This window comes from Gouania willdenowi, chromosome 10 (assembly GCF_900634775.1).
Source record: "Gouania willdenowi chromosome 10, fGouWil2.1, whole genome shotgun sequence".
Lineage (NCBI taxonomy): Eukaryota > Metazoa > Chordata > Actinopteri > Blenniiformes > Gobiesocidae > Gouania > Gouania willdenowi.
In genome coordinates, this window is record NC_041053.1 from 21,583,827 (window position 1) to 21,600,625 (window position 16,799).

The 16,799-nt window shown below is 39.3% G+C and overlaps 1 protein-coding gene across 1 annotated transcript in view; it reads right to left on the reverse strand.

Moving 5' to 3' along the window:
• Positions 1-1,003: 1,003 nt before the first annotated feature.
• The window catches only part of flt4 (fms related receptor tyrosine kinase 4), a 99,018-nt gene continuing 83,222 nt past the window's right edge, over positions 1,004-16,799 (reverse strand). Inside the window, exons 18-31 of the mRNA XM_028460419.1 lie at positions 16,645-16,780; positions 16,103-16,207; positions 15,847-15,960; positions 11,008-11,096; positions 10,780-10,909; positions 10,574-10,668; positions 7,971-8,093; positions 6,930-7,041; positions 6,707-6,806; positions 4,367-4,472; positions 4,167-4,291; positions 2,780-2,900; positions 2,527-2,612; positions 1,004-1,297 (exon numbers count right to left, since the gene is read on the reverse strand). Of these exons, the coding sequence (XP_028316220.1) occupies positions 1,087-1,297; positions 2,527-2,612; positions 2,780-2,900; positions 4,167-4,291; positions 4,367-4,472; positions 6,707-6,806; positions 6,930-7,041; positions 7,971-8,093; positions 10,574-10,668; positions 10,780-10,909; positions 11,008-11,096; positions 15,847-15,960; positions 16,103-16,207; positions 16,645-16,780 (1,653 nt within the window). The 3' untranslated portion in view covers positions 1,004-1,086. The remainder of the gene's footprint in view (positions 1,298-2,526; positions 2,613-2,779; positions 2,901-4,166; positions 4,292-4,366; positions 4,473-6,706; positions 6,807-6,929; positions 7,042-7,970; positions 8,094-10,573; positions 10,669-10,779; positions 10,910-11,007; positions 11,097-15,846; positions 15,961-16,102; positions 16,208-16,644; positions 16,781-16,799) is intronic.

Here is a 16,799-nt window from a genome sequence, read left to right on the forward strand (position 1 = left end):
CATAGATAGTTTTTTGACTAAAGAGCAACTTAGTTTTCATGTTTAGTTTAGTCATCAGGATTATTTCATTTAGCTAAATTAACATTTTAGTCAACTACTTCTCTTACAGATATAGTCCACTAAAATATTCAAAATGAAAGTTCATGCCTTTTTTTTTATTATTATTTTTTAAGAAAAAAATAATTAATTTTTATGGATTAAATCACTATTTATCACCCAAATATGGGAGAGTATTATTGTTTGATCACATCAAATATGTCTGTGTGTATTTACAATGCTTAAAACCACATGATCACAAGTTCCAATTGGATTTTTTTTCCATGTTTTCAAATTATAGTTTCAATTTTATTAGCTCACAAATATATTTATATATATATATATTTTTTTTATATATATAGTTTTTGTTAATATGTCTTTTTTTTTATTTAGTCAGTCGAGTTATTGTCACTTAAAAAAATGGGTAACACTTGCCGTGAAGGCTGTCATTAAGTGTCATTTGTTAAAATAAGAGAACTTAAGCTAAATTATGACACCTTTGGAGCTATGTTGGCATTTTTTGGGTTAGGTGGAGGGATCTAGTTGAGTTAGGGTTAAGATAACTAAGGGTTATGGTTAAGGGTAGTCATTGACACTTAATGACAGCCTTCATGACACGTTTTTCATGCTAATGACAGGTCACTTCATAATAATGTCAGCCTTTATGTATAAAACCTCAAGTAAAGTGTGAACAAGAAATTTCGTCGACTAAAACTATGACAAATATTTTTAGTCAACAAATTTAACAGTGCATCCAGCTGTGAAGTGGAAATATTATCATGAAAACCAAATTAGTGAATACATTCCTTTATTTCTTCCCATATAGATAATGATTTGTACAAAAAGGAAGAATAACTTTGTATACAAAAGGTAAAAAATATAAATGATTAGAAAAAAAATCTTTGTTTTTGTAGCAATGCTGCCACCCAGTGACAGAATAGAAGAAAGCATTCCTTATTGAGGAGAGAGAGAAAGTCAGCTGGGATCACATAGATCTATGATTGGATGTGAGGTGTCACGTGATGCTTTCTGTGTTTCTTTGGGGGTAAATCACATGTTTGAGGTGGGTGGGCTGTGGGTGTTGGGCGCTGAGCAGAAGTCACAGAATCCCTCCTCAGACAGGTGTCCGTACTCGTTGTTGTAGAAGGTCTGTCCTGACAGCTTAGTGAAAATGTTGCTGGGACGGTGGGAAGTACTGCTTTGCCCCAAGGAATTATGGGATGCCATTAGAGGCTCTGTGCTGCTGCTGCTCCCCATTCGACTAGAAACAAACCAACAATTATTACAGTGTGAGTGACACCGGCAAAGTGGACCACAGTAACAAAGTATCTGATGTGTTTATGTCAGGAGGAGGAGTTTCCGGCAGGTGACGTCACACACCGAGCAAAATCTACCTCGCCCGTTTTAAGCTGACTTTTTTATTTTTACAAATTGTGGAATAACAATGGAGGGAGGAAACATCACTTTTTCAACTTTGGCCGTCTGAATGAGGTTAAAGGGATGTATATCACTGTAGCAAAACCATTATAAAGTGATTTTTTTAATTTATTTTTTTAATCATACCTCCTCTTTAATACTGTTTTTTTAAAAACTGAAATCTAAATAATTTGTCACCCCATCAACAAGATGCAAAAATGTCTTTTAGCGCGTAACCATCTAACAAAGGATCTAATTTCCAAGCTATGCCTTTAAAAAAAAAAAAATCGCCTGAAGATTGTCCAACGTTATGATCTGAAGATTACATGCCCTCTCTCAACTATCGTGCCCTGCTTATGTTTTGATGAAAACAAACCAGTAGTTGTATGATGCTTTAGTTCCAATCCCACTTTCATTGTTTCAGTAGATTGATGGTGGAACAGCAGTTTTAAGAATCAGAAACAGTTTTATCACCACGTATAGTTCACACAATATGAATCATTTGTTAAAGTGGTTTGGTGTAAGCCAGTAAGACAATAAATAAAACATCAATTTAGATTGTTTTAGATTTTTTTCTCAAGAGGAAAAATATACAAGACGACAATAAATACAAAACAACTACATTTAAAAAAAGACAAAAAAAAACCAATAAATCTGGAGAAAAAAATAAAACAATAATCTAGAGGAAAAGAAGACAATAAATATGAAATAAATCTAGAGGAAAAAAAGACAAGAAGAAAATAAAAATAAAACAATAACTAAATACAAAAAAGACAAGAAGAAAATAAAAATAAAACAATAACTAAATACAAAAAAAAACAAGAAGACAAAGAATAAAAAACAATAAATCTAGAGGAAAACAGACAAGAAAACAAAACAAATAGCAGAATAATAATAATAATTACAATAAATAAACAATATAGAGAATGAATTGGAAAAAAAAGACAGATGAGGAAATATGAATATATGATGCGGGTAGATTCAATAAAAGCACTATAAATCCAGGGATCTTTGAAGTTCTTTTACTTTCAGCGTGCAGCCTGTAACGTCAATAAAAGCTTTTGTGTGATTCACCTTTTTGTTGCAGCGCTCCTGTGGCTCTGCTCAATCATTTCAAACTCCTCAGAGGCCAGAACCATCCCGCTGTCTGTCATGTTGTCCTGTAAAAAGATCACAGCGTGACATCACATCCATGCATTCAATACTTTGACCTCACCCCGTCTCTGTTTGTGGAAACCACCTGACAAAATGACCCAGAAAAACACGTTCCAAAGCTTCAGCACCATTTCTGTAAATAGCAGCAGCAGCACAAAGATAAAGTTCTTACTGAAGGAGATTTCTGTGGATTCATCTCCAGAGGCAGCTCTTCAAACGTCTTCACTCTGGGCTGGACATTCTTAGAAGGCCCCACAAACACACCACCAGCAAAAGGTGCACAGTTGTAATATCTAAACAAGAAGTCACAAAAGGTGATCAAGCAGAGACCCCCAAAAATCAACCTGTGAAATCGTTTATATCAATAATACATATGTTCTTTTATGTTCAGATGGTGCAATTTAGCTCCAAGCTTTGATTTGACTTGGATTTGTGGATAAAAGTTTTTTGTTGTTGTTTTTAGGGATTGAGTAAATGTCTAAAGTAGAAACCTTTATAAAGTTGTTATTAAATCTAGTTCAGCCTATTCTGACTAAATGTGCCAGATTTGTCAAAGAAATGGACAAGACAAGCGTTCCTTTCAAAGACTTACTTTTTCTTTCTTGTTTGTGTTCAAAGATGATTATTTACCTCAATCAATGCTTATTTATTTATTTATATATATCTATGATAGTGTCAGTTTTTACATCCTAGTTTAAAGAACGGAGAGGAAAATAAATAAATTGTTTTTCTTTTCTTTTCCTTTTACTCCTTTACAAAGTCATTATATGGACCCTTCCAAAGGGACCCTTGTATGGCCCGTGGGCCCCAGCTTTGACACCACTCATCTTTTCCAGTGATAAATATCTATCCATCCATCTTCAGACCTGCTTGTTCCTGTTTATCAGGGTCGCAGGGCTCTGCCGGTGATAAATATAGGATCATTTAAATGTTTCTGCAGAAAGAGTAGTAAATAGCCCTCTAGCGGTCAAAGTGGAGTCAGCAATAATTATTAGCTCTACTGTAAGGGGCTTTGGTATCTATTGATATGAGTATATCTCTATAGCTATAAATGGTCATTCTTAATTTATGAAAGAATCATTTTGTGTGATTTAATTAGAGATTAGTTCAGAGATGTGCAACATTATCAGCATTTAGAATAATGACAAATCTGAGCATCACCACAGCACACAACAAAGGGTTTAGTTTGGTTTGTTCTGTGTTATATTAGTCAGTTTATGTTTTTGGAGTCATTTTAATGCATTTTATTTGTTGTTTTGTGTATTTTTACTGTATGTTATGTTATGTTTACTGTTATGTATGATTTTAGTCATCTTTTGTGATTTTGAAATAATTGTCTGTTTTTGTGCCCTTTTTTTGTAGTTTTGTGGGTTTTTTGGAGTAATTTTGTGCATTTTCGCTGTTGTTTTGTGTATTTTTCTGTCATGTTGTGTGTTTACTTCAGTTGCCCATGTCTGGATTAAATAATCAAGGCTTTTTTTTTTTTTTTTTTTCTCGACGAGAAGCTTTTCCTCATTTATTTTTGTTTTAAGCTAAGCCACTAAAAAAAGAACCAGTACCTCGTCGGCAGGTTGTTACAGGCAAGTCTGAGCTCTTCTTCAGACGCGGGGCATGATGAAGCCTGAGAGAAACCATCATCTTCTGAGTTTTGGGAGTGATTTAAGGCAACGAAGTCCTTTCCATCCTTTAGGAGAAGAGCAGAAACACACAGGAATAGTTTGCACAGCACAAAGTGATTTCTGTGATGAGCAGGACTTACAGGCAGGCTGTTGTCCTGCAGCAGGTCAGCCAGGATCTGAACCAGGGCAGGAAAGCTGGGCCTCTCCTTGGACTCTCCCTGCCAGCAGGCCAGCATGATGCCATATCTACCAGCAGAGGGCGCACAGTCACAGTGAGACACACTGTCATATGCTACTAAACATCATTCTCTCAACCATGTTCTCAGTGGCTAAGACTCATTTTTCAACACTGTGATACACTTTGTGTTGCAAAATTGTAAAGACTGACATCAACATTTGGACACAACTGTGATCTCTAACACAACTCAACATTGAACACACACACATGTTTCTAATGATGTGATTAGAGCCACTTGGCAGGATTAGAGCCAGTTCAGAGGGTGGCACTGATGGCACTGATGGCACTACATCTACAATGGGTAGAAACATACAGAGAAGGCAGAGGAGCTTTGTATGAGAGGAAGACTTAGAACAATCATCACTGATGAAATTCACACAACTACAGGTATTGTAGACCTTGTTCGTGGTGTGACAATGGAAGCAGGACAAAGACTCCAGCCTAATTTGAGCAGCTTCACTGGGATGTGGATGAAGTCCTCTGGTCAGACCCGCACAAAGACAAGATGTTGGAGAATGAATCACAGTGAGTTTGTGCAGTAATGTGCTTTTCTTTTTTTATTTTTATTTCTTGTTTTGGTTTAATTTTTGTTTTGTTGAATGTAGATATCACTTTGACACCTATAGTTTTATGCTGAATGCATTTGCAATAAATATAGTTTGTATCGCAATATTTTCCAATAATTCTTCATATTTAGTCTGGGTTTTTATTGTGAAGGCACATTATTTCAAACAGATGCAGCCAGGGCAATTACATAAAGATCATTATTCTCAAAACAATACCTAGTTTTATCAGCGTTAACTGAGCCACTGCCTGTGGCTCAGTGGTTGAGTGGGTTGTCCAATAACCTCAGGGTTCAAATCCCGTTGTGTCTAAGTCATTGTTGCTGTGTCCTTGGGGATTGCCCTGTATGAATTGTGCATAAATGTTGGTGGTGGTCCGAGGGGCCGCAGACGAGATATGGCATCCACGCTTCTGTCAGTATGCGTGTGGATACAATGTAGCTTACCACCACTGGTATGACTGATGTGAGTGAATAATGGTTTCTGTACACACTTTGAGTCTCCTCGAAAAAAGCCCGATTTAAATCCAAGGCGTTATTATTAGAAAGTGTCTAGAGATAGTTTCCGGACCCTTTCTACATAAGCGTAATGTGCCTGTATTTTCATCATGCCAGGATGGCTGAGTGGTCTAAGGTGCTGCACTCAAGGATTCTTTGTCCTCTAACGTGGGTTTGAATCCCACAATTGACGAATAACCTTTTTCATTTTGACATATTTAAAACGGCAAGTGCTGCGTAAGCATAGAGTGGCAGTCTATGGATACGTTTTAAACACGGCCATGGTCTTGTCTTAAAGATGGTCTTGTCAGTCTGCGACCTGCCATCTTGAATTTCTGCAAAGCATCATGGGTCGTGGGCCAGCAGCTACTACAGTGTATTTGCAGTAAAGCACGATTAAGTTTTTTTTTGTTTACGTTCGTAATGAAAAGTACAAACGTCCAAAATGTGTCAGATTCTGTCTTTACCAGCTGGAACAGAAACGAGAACATTTGACAAGAAAAACAAAGGAAGTGAAACAGACGAGGAAAGAAAGCGATTCAGTGCGTGAAGTGCATTCATGTTTGTAGAAGGAACGGGTGCAGCTGTGCGTCTGTCACTAACTTTGTTAACATTTCCATCATCAGACATCAAAGCCTTTATTACATTTGCGTGTATGATGGTAATCTATCTTAGTGCCAAGCAATGAGTGATTTAAACACATCCTCCATCGTTTGTTTGGAGCGTGTGAGAACATTTTCCTCTTGATCATCCAACATTTTGACTTTTTAATGCAGTAAACTCATTTATTTATCTACAGTGTTGTAATATTCAGCACCACTGGGTTTAAAATGTTACATTTTGGATGGAATGTAACATCTGATAATAACTTTGTGAAGTGTGCGTGAGGGAATTATTTGGATTTGACAAACTATTGACTAATAATTTGGCTGAATAACACTGTTAAGCTTAAAGAGAAGAGGAAGACTGACAGCTCTCGTTATTAAAGTTTGTATTTAACAGTGAAAGTAAGCAGCTTTGGCAATTCTGAGTCCTAAAATGATTGGAGTGCAGAATCGGTCAGAAATGATACCTGCTGCTCACTTGAGCTGATGATTAGCTTTTCTGTTTCATTTCGTGATTCTCATTTTTCACTTTTCAAGATCATCACCGATCAGTGCTGGCAGAACTAACTACACTTACATTTCTGGTGAAGCCGTTTCTGGGGCTCTCATTCGGACGCCGTCCTTTAATCTTTTGCAGAAATCCTCATCGATTTGTACCCCTGGGTATGGAGAGGCTCCTGAGGGTAAAAGTCATGGTGAGACTTTCAAAATGACAGCAAACATTTTATTTCGCGTCAGAGTTCTACTCGTGATTTCCGCTTCGATGAACTTCAAAGCACAAAAGCAGCGTCAGTTTTTACCGAGTGAAAATATTTCCCAGAGGAGGACTCCAAAAGACCACACGTCACTCTGGCTGGTGTAGAGTTTGTCAAAGATGCTCTCTGGAGCCATCCACTTCAGAGGCAGACGTGCCTGTGGGAACATCAGACAAACACAAAGACGACAGATAAACACAAGTGACGAGTGGCAGCGAACGGAACCATGATGTGGGTTAGTGGTTACAGACAAAGAAGGAACGAGTCGATGCTTTCCACACTGGTGATGGTGATGGAGCACCAAGCAGGTGGATACAGTCACCAGAGGTGAAAGTAACAGATTACATGTTACTGTAAATGAGTAGCTTTTATGGGTGTATTTCTAAACTCAGTAACTTCACATGTACTTAAGTACGTTTTAAAAGAAGTAAAGTAATTAGTTAAATTTCTACACCCAACCGTTCGTGAGTAAATTCTTTTTTGTTTTGTTTTTAAAATGATCAATATACAAAGTGAAACTACAAATAATAAAATGACAAGAAAACAGTGAAATGCATCACATCATAGCCGTCCAATCAGATTAAACACCAAAACAGCATTGAATGCTGGGTATTTTATACGTTTCAGAGTTCATAAATTTAGCTACACTAATTTTTGCTTATTTTGAATTGAATTATTTGGCGTTATATTACCGGTATTTAAAAAAAAAAAAAAGATTTTTAGCTTTTGACAAACTTTTTTATTTTTTACTGATGCCTTTGTGGAAAATGAAATAAGTTCCAATTGTGCACGATTTGGTCTCTTCATTTATAAGTGTATACATGAGATGTTTACTGTACGCAAGGGAACCGTGGCAGGATTTATTACCAAAAATAAACATGGGGGGTGAAAGTAACTAGTAACTTTTACTTTGAGTACTATTTAATTGAGCTACTTTTTGCTTGTACTTCAGCATTTGATGTATGACTTACTTGTACTAGAGTACTATTTCAATCAAGTACCAGTACTTCTACTTGAGTAGAATACATCATCAGTACTGTTTACACCTCTGACAGTTACAAAGCAGTGAGCGTGAGTTTTCCATACGTTGCCTTTCCTGACGTAGTCGGGGTCTTTGTATATGTCTCTGGCCAGGCCGAAGTCACAGATCTTTACAATGTTATTCTCTGACAGCAGAATGTTCCGTGCAGCCAGGTCTCTGTGGATACACTGAGAATACACACACACACACACACACACTGCATGTTCACACAAGTGAATATATGCTTTGTGATCGGACTGACACAAGTAAGAAAAGTCTTATTAGTCCAGTGTTTGGAAACCTCAGCAGCAGTGGGATCAGAGGAATGGCTGTAGGAGGTTTGATGTCACACAGCAGACCTCTGATGACACAACTGGTTCTATACGGCAGCAGAGGTGTCAAACTCATTCTAGGTCAGTGACCAAATATGGACCAGATTGGACTCAAGTGAGCCACAGTTTTTAGGCAAGAAAACAAGTCCTTTCAACAATATTTTGCCCTAGTTTTCACTAAATGGCACAGAAATCATGTTAGACACTGACAAAACCCAAGCAATAAGTCCCTGCAGGATCATCACTGGCGTTTCCTTGAGTTTGTGACACATTTCTATTTAATTTGAGGAACTTTTGTAAAACTATTTGAGGAAATTTCCAGGTTTATAGGGAAAAATTTACAGTTTTTTCACCAGTTTGCCATAAAAGAAAGACTATCATCATGTGATATACGCATAGGAGAACTGTGAGCGCTTTCATAAAATTTGTGAATTATGATTTGTATATTCACAACTTTCCCCTGGTGGATTGGATGCTTTAAAAAGCTGGATTTGGCCCCAGGCCCTTGAGTTTGACACGCGTATTCTACAGTGTCAGGGTCTGTTTTGCATCTCAACTGCACATTTATTAATAGTTGGAAATTGCTTATAATAAAAATCATTTTAATTGAAGCAGAATTAATGGAATCTGCTCCCACATTTGATGAAACTTTTCATTCCATTGTGCTCATTAAAACTTTTAAATGGCTTACATTATAACATTTTAGTTTTCTTAAAAAACAAAATTCAAATCATCTACTTATTCTTTTTAACATTCCCAACTCTCGTTCCATATTTGACTCTTGAAACTACACATCTGCCAACCAAACACTTATTATTTCATGCCAGAATATCTTAAGTGACTTTAACTTTTTTTTTTAGAAGAAAGTTTCTGCTTGAGGTCAAAGAGATGTTAATGGAAAGATAAAGTGGGAGGGATCAAAAGCTGGGCTTGGTATATTAGAGCAGCAGAGGCAAGAAAGAACTGCAGCAGCTGCAGTTGTAGACAGGAAGCAGGTGACGTTATTAACAGGTTTGTTTCACTATTAAATTGTTGGATTCCTACAGTCCCTGGCACAGTGTTTGACTTTAATCGTGCTATTAATTCATACTTTTTAAAATTTCAGCTAAGAATTATCAAACATATGTTTTGGGAACAAATAAACTGTTAAACATCTCATTTTAGGAGTAAACTCAATGAAACAAAGACAAGTCGTAGAGCGTACGTTTGAAGTAGTAAACATTATGCTAAAAAAAAATACCCTCTGATGGACTCGACGTTAAAAATCTTCAGGATTAAAAATGCATGAACATTGCAATGTAGACACAATAGCCAATACGTACACATTAACATGGATATGGGCAACTTTTATCACAACAGGGGCCACAAAAATGTTTGTCTGATCAACATTTAGAACACTAAGCAATCTATGCTTTAATACACGAAACTAATGAAACAGGTTTGGTGTGTTTTTAAAGTCATTTTGTGCGATTTTGTAATCATTTTGTATATTTTTGGAGTATTTTTTTGTGTTTTAGTAGTCATGTTTTGTATTGTATTTTGCATTATAAGTCCTTTTGTGTGTTTTTGTTGTCATTTTGTATATTTCACACTCATTTTGAGTGTTTTTGTTATTTTGTATGTTTCTGTTGTCCTTTTGTGTCTTTTCGGAGTAATTTTGAGCATTGACAGTGTGGGCCTCACAAAATTAGGCCGAGGGCCGCGTGTGGCCCCTGGACCTCCAGTTGCCCATGTCTGTATTAACACATAATCTGCATGCTATAGCAACTTCTGTTTAGTGCATGTATGTCTGATGCTTTGCTCAAACATTCCAACTATGTGTAAAAACTGTTTTTGTTAAAAAAAAAAATTTAAAAAAGTAGTTGTCGCTCTGAATAGAGCAACTAAATTAAAATGCAACAGTGATTAAAGTCGAAAAACAAAACCAGTGTGAATGTTTTTTTTTTTTTTAAATCAGTGAAACTCATGTCTGTAACATTATTTGCTTGTATTACAAAACTACCCAGTGTGTGTGTGAACACAGCCCTGAAGCACAATTCAAAGCACCATTGAGCATCAAAGTCTGGCATGCTTATAAAAGTATTGTTCTATATTGGTGGAGAAAAGCTTTTCTATCATACAAACACCCCCCAAACCTGCAGACATAACATTATAATGCAAGAAGGAAGCGCTGGCTGAGGATTAGTGGGCGACTACACATGAACCACCTGAGCTACAGCACACACACACACACCCATGCACAGACACACACACACAAGGTCTCTAATGCTAACCTCTGGCGATAGCTCATCACTGCCTTTGCAATAAATGTCAACGTTATAGCACTAAGTATTAACCTTTCGAGAGGCTAGGAACTCCATCCCACGAGCCACCTGGAAGCTGTAGCAAATCAAATCCTCTATTGTAAGAGGAGTTTTCCATAAATCTTCCACTGGGAAAAAAGAAAAGAAAAAAAAGTAGAATAAAATTGTCAGGAAGGAAATGAATAAAAATTAGACAAAGCTACACTGATTCCCCAAATATGACTTGATGGTTTGCTCACGTTTTTCCACAGTGGGATTCTTATCTGATTTGTGGTTCTGAGGGTTAGCGAGCGAGGAAGATGGAGGATGGAGATAAGAACCTGCTTCTATCATCCGCCTCACCTGGCTCTGGGTTTTTGGAGAACGATCCTGAGGGCAAACATCAAACATGAGCTTTCAAACATTTTCTACACAACATGTGGAACACACAGAAAGCATACGTATTCATATAGCAGCACTTCATATACCCTGTATGGAAGGAAGAACTCTCTCTTTGCTCGTAGAAAGTTGGACAGATTTCCATATTTGCAGTATTCAACGATCACCATCAGGGGACCTGGTGACACAGACACAAGCATGTTTTAAGTTTTTTATTCTTGTATATCTAATCAAGTTGAGATTACTAGAAAAAGCTTCTCCCTTTCTCCACTGCTTGAATCATACAATGACGTCGCTGCTCCCTGTAATTTGCTTTTTCTTCAGATGCTGTCAATTTACCATGTTGCAGTGAATAAATGCTTGGCTACATTTAAAAAAAGAAAACCAAATGCAGGTATGTGTGAACAATAACATGGTTTTTTTAATTAGGGAGAGAAAGTACAGGGAGTGGACAAAATTATGTATTTGAAAGAAAAACCAAAAAAGAAGAGATTAAGCAGAGTTTAAAAATAACATTGAGCATATTCAATTCTGAGGTGATACAGAACTAAATCCTTTTTTTTTTCATTTGAAGAGACTTAGTTTAAGTGTAGTAGACGAGTGAATTATTTTAGTTTCGAGAGTCGAACTTTATGCAGCACAAAGCTGAAAAGTTCTTGAAAGTTCTTCAAGGATCTTGTTCCTTGAAGAACCATGTTACACCATGTTTCACTTCAGCTTTTAATAAAGCAAATTATTCTATGAGTACTCCGGTAGGTCAAAGTGGCTCCACAGTGCCCTCCAGCTAGTAAAACTTGGTTTGGTAATTAAAAACTGAAATAATTCAGTTCATGACATTTATTCTCTTTACTGAACTTTTATTCAGTTAAACTAACACGCACCAGGAACAACAGTTCCCTTCTTAAGTGAAAAACGTACACACTCTGCACAGGAGTGAGTCCTAGAAAATGTGCTAAATGTTTTTGTGATTTTCACATATTCATAGTAAGACTTATCTGTATGTACAGAAAATTATAGATTAGGCCTCTGATCCATTAATCCTAAATCATAACCTCTTTCAAAGGTTATTCCCTTGCATTACGATATCGGGTGCTGAATGTAAACATTTAACACAGAAAATAATGTCAAACAACCAGTTATATGTATGTATTCTGCAACAATATATTAATTTGTATTAAAAAAAATTTTGTTTGTCAAAAGTAGTGTTTCAAAACTTTTTCCAAAGTACCGCTTAAATCAAAACACAAGTGCCACACCGATTACCCTTCAAAAAAGCTATTTTTAATAACTCAAACAACTATATAACTTTACATTTATAGTAGTATAAGTAGTTTTATAAAAATCTGAAATCCATATTACTAGCAACAAATGGGGAAACCAAGCCATCCAAAATTTTAAAAATCTAAATGAGGAAAGAGATGAATCCGTTGGACGCTTTACGATTTCCTGGCTAAAATGATGATTTTGACCTATTATGTTTTTGTAATATATGTTGGGTTGTTTCATTTTTATTGTTGTTCAGGTTTGTTCTCTCTTTCATGTGTCGCTCACCTGTTTCTCCCTTTCCTTGTCTGTTTGAGTCTGTAAATGGCTCCCATGTGGGAGTGGCCAATACATGATACCAGTGAATGAGCCTGGTGGGAGGACTCTTTCTTGCTTCAAATGACTATGGCCGATGTCTATATATAGGTGTGACAACAACCACAAATGTTTGGTAGCCCTGATGAAGACCATTTTTGGTGGAAACCTGTTGGCTTTTTATTTTTGGCCATTATAATAAAAACATTTTAAATTTTTTCCTAATTTTTTCAATTTTGGAGTGCCATGGTTTCCCCATACACAATTCTTCCCCGTTTTTCCAAGAGCACACAAAACTGCCAAACACTTTGAACAGCCAATCATCCCCTTGCCTTTGTTCTATATTGCTAGCAGTTTGAAAAACTTTATGTATATAACCCTGGTTCTATGAGTAATATGAGTGAGATGTCTCACTATGGGATGCGACCTCTGTCTGCTTTCCTTAGAAGCAAAAGGATCCCTAGCGTCAGTCGGCTAGGGATCCTCTCACCTCCTATAAAAGGAGGACACGGACAGACACGCACCATTCAAAATAAGCACCTATTCTCCTCGTTCGAGCAAGAAGGGTTGACTGGTGAGACATCTCACTCATATTACTCATAGGACAGGGGTTTTGTAAATAACCTAAAAGTTCTATTTCATAATATTTCATGAGATGTCACTATGGGATATGGAAACTCCCGTATTGCAGACATGTGGAGGATGTGGCAAGACCCCGAGTCGAGTGTGCACGCAGACCCGTAGACGGCTGCTGACCCTGACTCGAGTAAGCCAAAGCAATAGCCTCCACCACCCAGTGACCCAGCACCTGGACTCCCCAGGCTCCTACGCCAGGATCCTGTTTGTGGACTTCAGCTCTGCTTTTAATACAATAATCCCAGCTCTCCTTCAGGACAAGCTTTCCCAGCTGAACGTGCCAGACTCCACCTGCAGGTGGATCACAGACTTCCTGTCTGACAGGAAGCAGCACGTGAAGCTGGGAAAAACCATCTCTGCTCCCCGGACCATCAGCACTGGATCTCCTCAGGGCTGTGTTCTTTCTCCTCTGCTCTTCTCCCTGTACACCAACAGCTGCACCTCCTCTCACCAGTCGGTCAAACTCCTGAAGTTTGCAGACGACACGACCATCATCGGTCTCATCGCTGATGGAGACGAGTCCGACTACAGGTGGGAGACAGACCGGCTGGTGTCCTGGTGCAGCCAGAACAACCTGGAGCTCAATGCTTTAAAGACAGTGGAGATGATAGCAGACTTCAGGAAGAACCCAGCCCCCCTCACCCTGGGAGACTCTACAGTGAGCTCTGTAGAGTACTTCTGCTTCCTGGGGACCATCATCACTCAGGACCTCAAGTGGGAGCTGAACATCAGCTCCCTTATCAAAAAAGCTCAGCAGAGGATGTACTTCTGCGGCAGCTGAAGAAGTTCAGTCTGCCAACAAAGATGATGGTGAACTTCTACAGCTCCATCATCCAGTCCATCCTCTGCTCCTCCATCACCATCTGGTACGCTACAGCTACGGCCAAGGACAAGGCCAGACTGCAGCGTATCATCCACTCTGCAGAGAAGGTCATCGGCTGCAATCTGCCCTCCCTCCAGGACCTGTACGCCTCCAGGATTTTGAGGCGTGCAGGAAAGATTGTGGCCGACCCCTCCCACCCCGGTCATAAACTGTTTCAATCTCTCCCTTCTGGTAGGAGGTTTCGGTCCATCAGGACCAGAACCTCCAGACACAAAAACAGCTTCTTTCCCTCTGCCACCATCCACATGAACACACCCCAAGTCACCCACTGAACCCCCCCCACCCGATCACCACCTCCACCAGCTTGATACCTGCTGCACTGTATATATATATTTATATTTATCCTACTTATCCTTTATTCTCTATCTATCCTTTATTTATCCCTCATCCTTTATATTTATCATTATTATTATTATTATTGTTGCTGGGTTGTTCTTTGTTGTGTTGTTTTTATTTCTTTTATTTCTTTTTGTTGCTTGTTTTGTGCACCAACCACCAAGTCAAATTCCTTGTACTGTCCTCAAAACTGTACATGGCAAATAAAACATTTCTGATTCTGATTCTGATGGGGCCATGAGCGCTCTCCATCCTTCCACCTTCAGGGAGAGAGTTAAGCGCTCTGGTGCAGCCACTGTGAGAGGAGCCATTCGTGGTGCAATGGCCCCCCTTACTCGGAGGTAGACCGTAAGCAGCTGGAGGACCCAAATGTGGTGTGATGGCGCCCCCTTTTCATCCGCGCAGCCTTTTCTTCACCTGCCTCGGCGAGGACGACGTGAGGGAGGAAGGGGTCCTGCTCAGACAGGTTCACCTCGGACAGGTTCACCTGTCCGAGCAGGCCGTGGAGGCTTTGTGTCGTGCAGTTCAGACATGAGCCTGGAGTTTCGACCGCCATTTGGGCATGTTCACGACCCAGGCAGTTGGAGCATACCTTGTTTGTCCTTGTTGGAGATTTTCCCACCAAATGAACAAAGGCAAGCCTTGGAACATCCCACTCCCTTGGTGAGAGGGGCCTTAGCTTCCATCACCACGTGACGTAGTTAGGGAGAGCAGGTGGCCTCGCTTACGCTACCTTGACGCGGCTAACACAGGTGCTAGCAGGGATGCAGGCCAACGTGTTGGAGGACAGCGTTGGCTTTCAAGACGGCAGTTGGTTTGCTTGCGTCCAAAGCTCGGATACCGTGTTATCTAGAGCTGGGGCAGGGCTGCACACTTTTGTGAGAGCCCAGAGGGAGGACCGACGTGCGCACAGGCCCGTAGGTGCCAATGGAAGTGGGACCGAGACGACAGCAAGGTGTGCTGAGGTCAGTTTGCACCAGCCCTGCGGCCCGGACCATGTAGCGAGGCTCACACCGAAGTGAGAGAGCTGCTGGGGGCCAACGTGCACCGAGGTGGCAGCGTTGGAGGGAGCAGTCAGCTGAGGCACAGAGGTTCACTTCAATGGTGCGTGTCTGTGTCCTCCTTTTATAGGAGGTGGGAGGGACCTTTGCGGACTGACGCGCTTCACCTGCCAATCAAGACTGGCAGATGACAGAGGTTGCATACCATAGTGAGACATTTCACGAAATATTATGAAATAGATCAACTAAAATAAAAAATAAAAAATTGTTTAAATTACAATGAAACGTCGTAGACCTTTTGGCGGTACTCTCGGAAAAAACGAAAGAAAGTCTTAGGCTGAGGCTTTCACATTCTCTCTTTACACTAAATCAATAAAAGAACACACAGTCCTTTTGCAGAATTAACTGACTAAATAACTAGTGGTTTGTTCAATTTATACAAGTAAACTAAATCAATACAGTAAATATATCAGAATCCTTCTGTCAGTACTCACCATTGGGTTTGGTACAAGCTCCTATCAGATTAACTACATTCAGATGGTTACCAATGTGAATGAGTATCTTCAACTCAGACATCAGGGCTTTGTGTTCACTAGCTGTGGATCCATCTGAGACAAATACACACAAAACACATGAACAGGAGTGATTTTACATTGTTTATTTCATTTTGTTACATAAAAAACTGTGAGAATCTGTGAATAACTTAAGGTCTGTACTATGTTTATTAACATACATAATATGAAAGCTCACCTTTAAGCATTTTGACAGCCACTGTGTTCAAACTGTTGCTCTTGGTGATGCTGTATATGGACGCCTCGATTACCTTCCCAAAAGCACCGTGGCCTAAAACCTTCCCTGTGTTTGAAAGAAAACACATTTCCATCTGCAAAACATTCATGCCTATGGATGCTCTGCGCTCGGAGGAATTCACACACAAGCTTTTACAAAGTATCTATGGCATCTTCAACTCGGAGAAGATATTTGAATAATATCTCTTTAGCATTTTGAAAATGAGATGTTTTCTATAAGCTGCTCTCATGGAACAGATGCGTCTCCTCGGGGCGTTTTTTAAACGCCGCTCTGGGAATAAGCGCATATTTAACATTGACGCTTTACTTGGCGTCGCTCTGCTCAGCAGCTGGCTGAGCCCCAACCTTATACCATTATATGATCTGTAAATGGAAAACTAGCTCATCCATATCTGCTCACATCCATGTCCTTATACACACTTCCTCCTCACGTATCATCTTGCGTATCTGCTGTGATTCTCCAATGCCTTTCTGGCTGCTCACCCAGTCGGAGTCTGTCTCTGGAGATTTCCCACTGTGATGAATCATAGGGCAGGTAATCACTTTGCTCATCCAGCGGCACTTCCCCCGGGTCCATGATAATGGACAGATAGCCCGTCTTTATGTCCACTGGGTTAACCTAGAGTTCATGCAGAGAA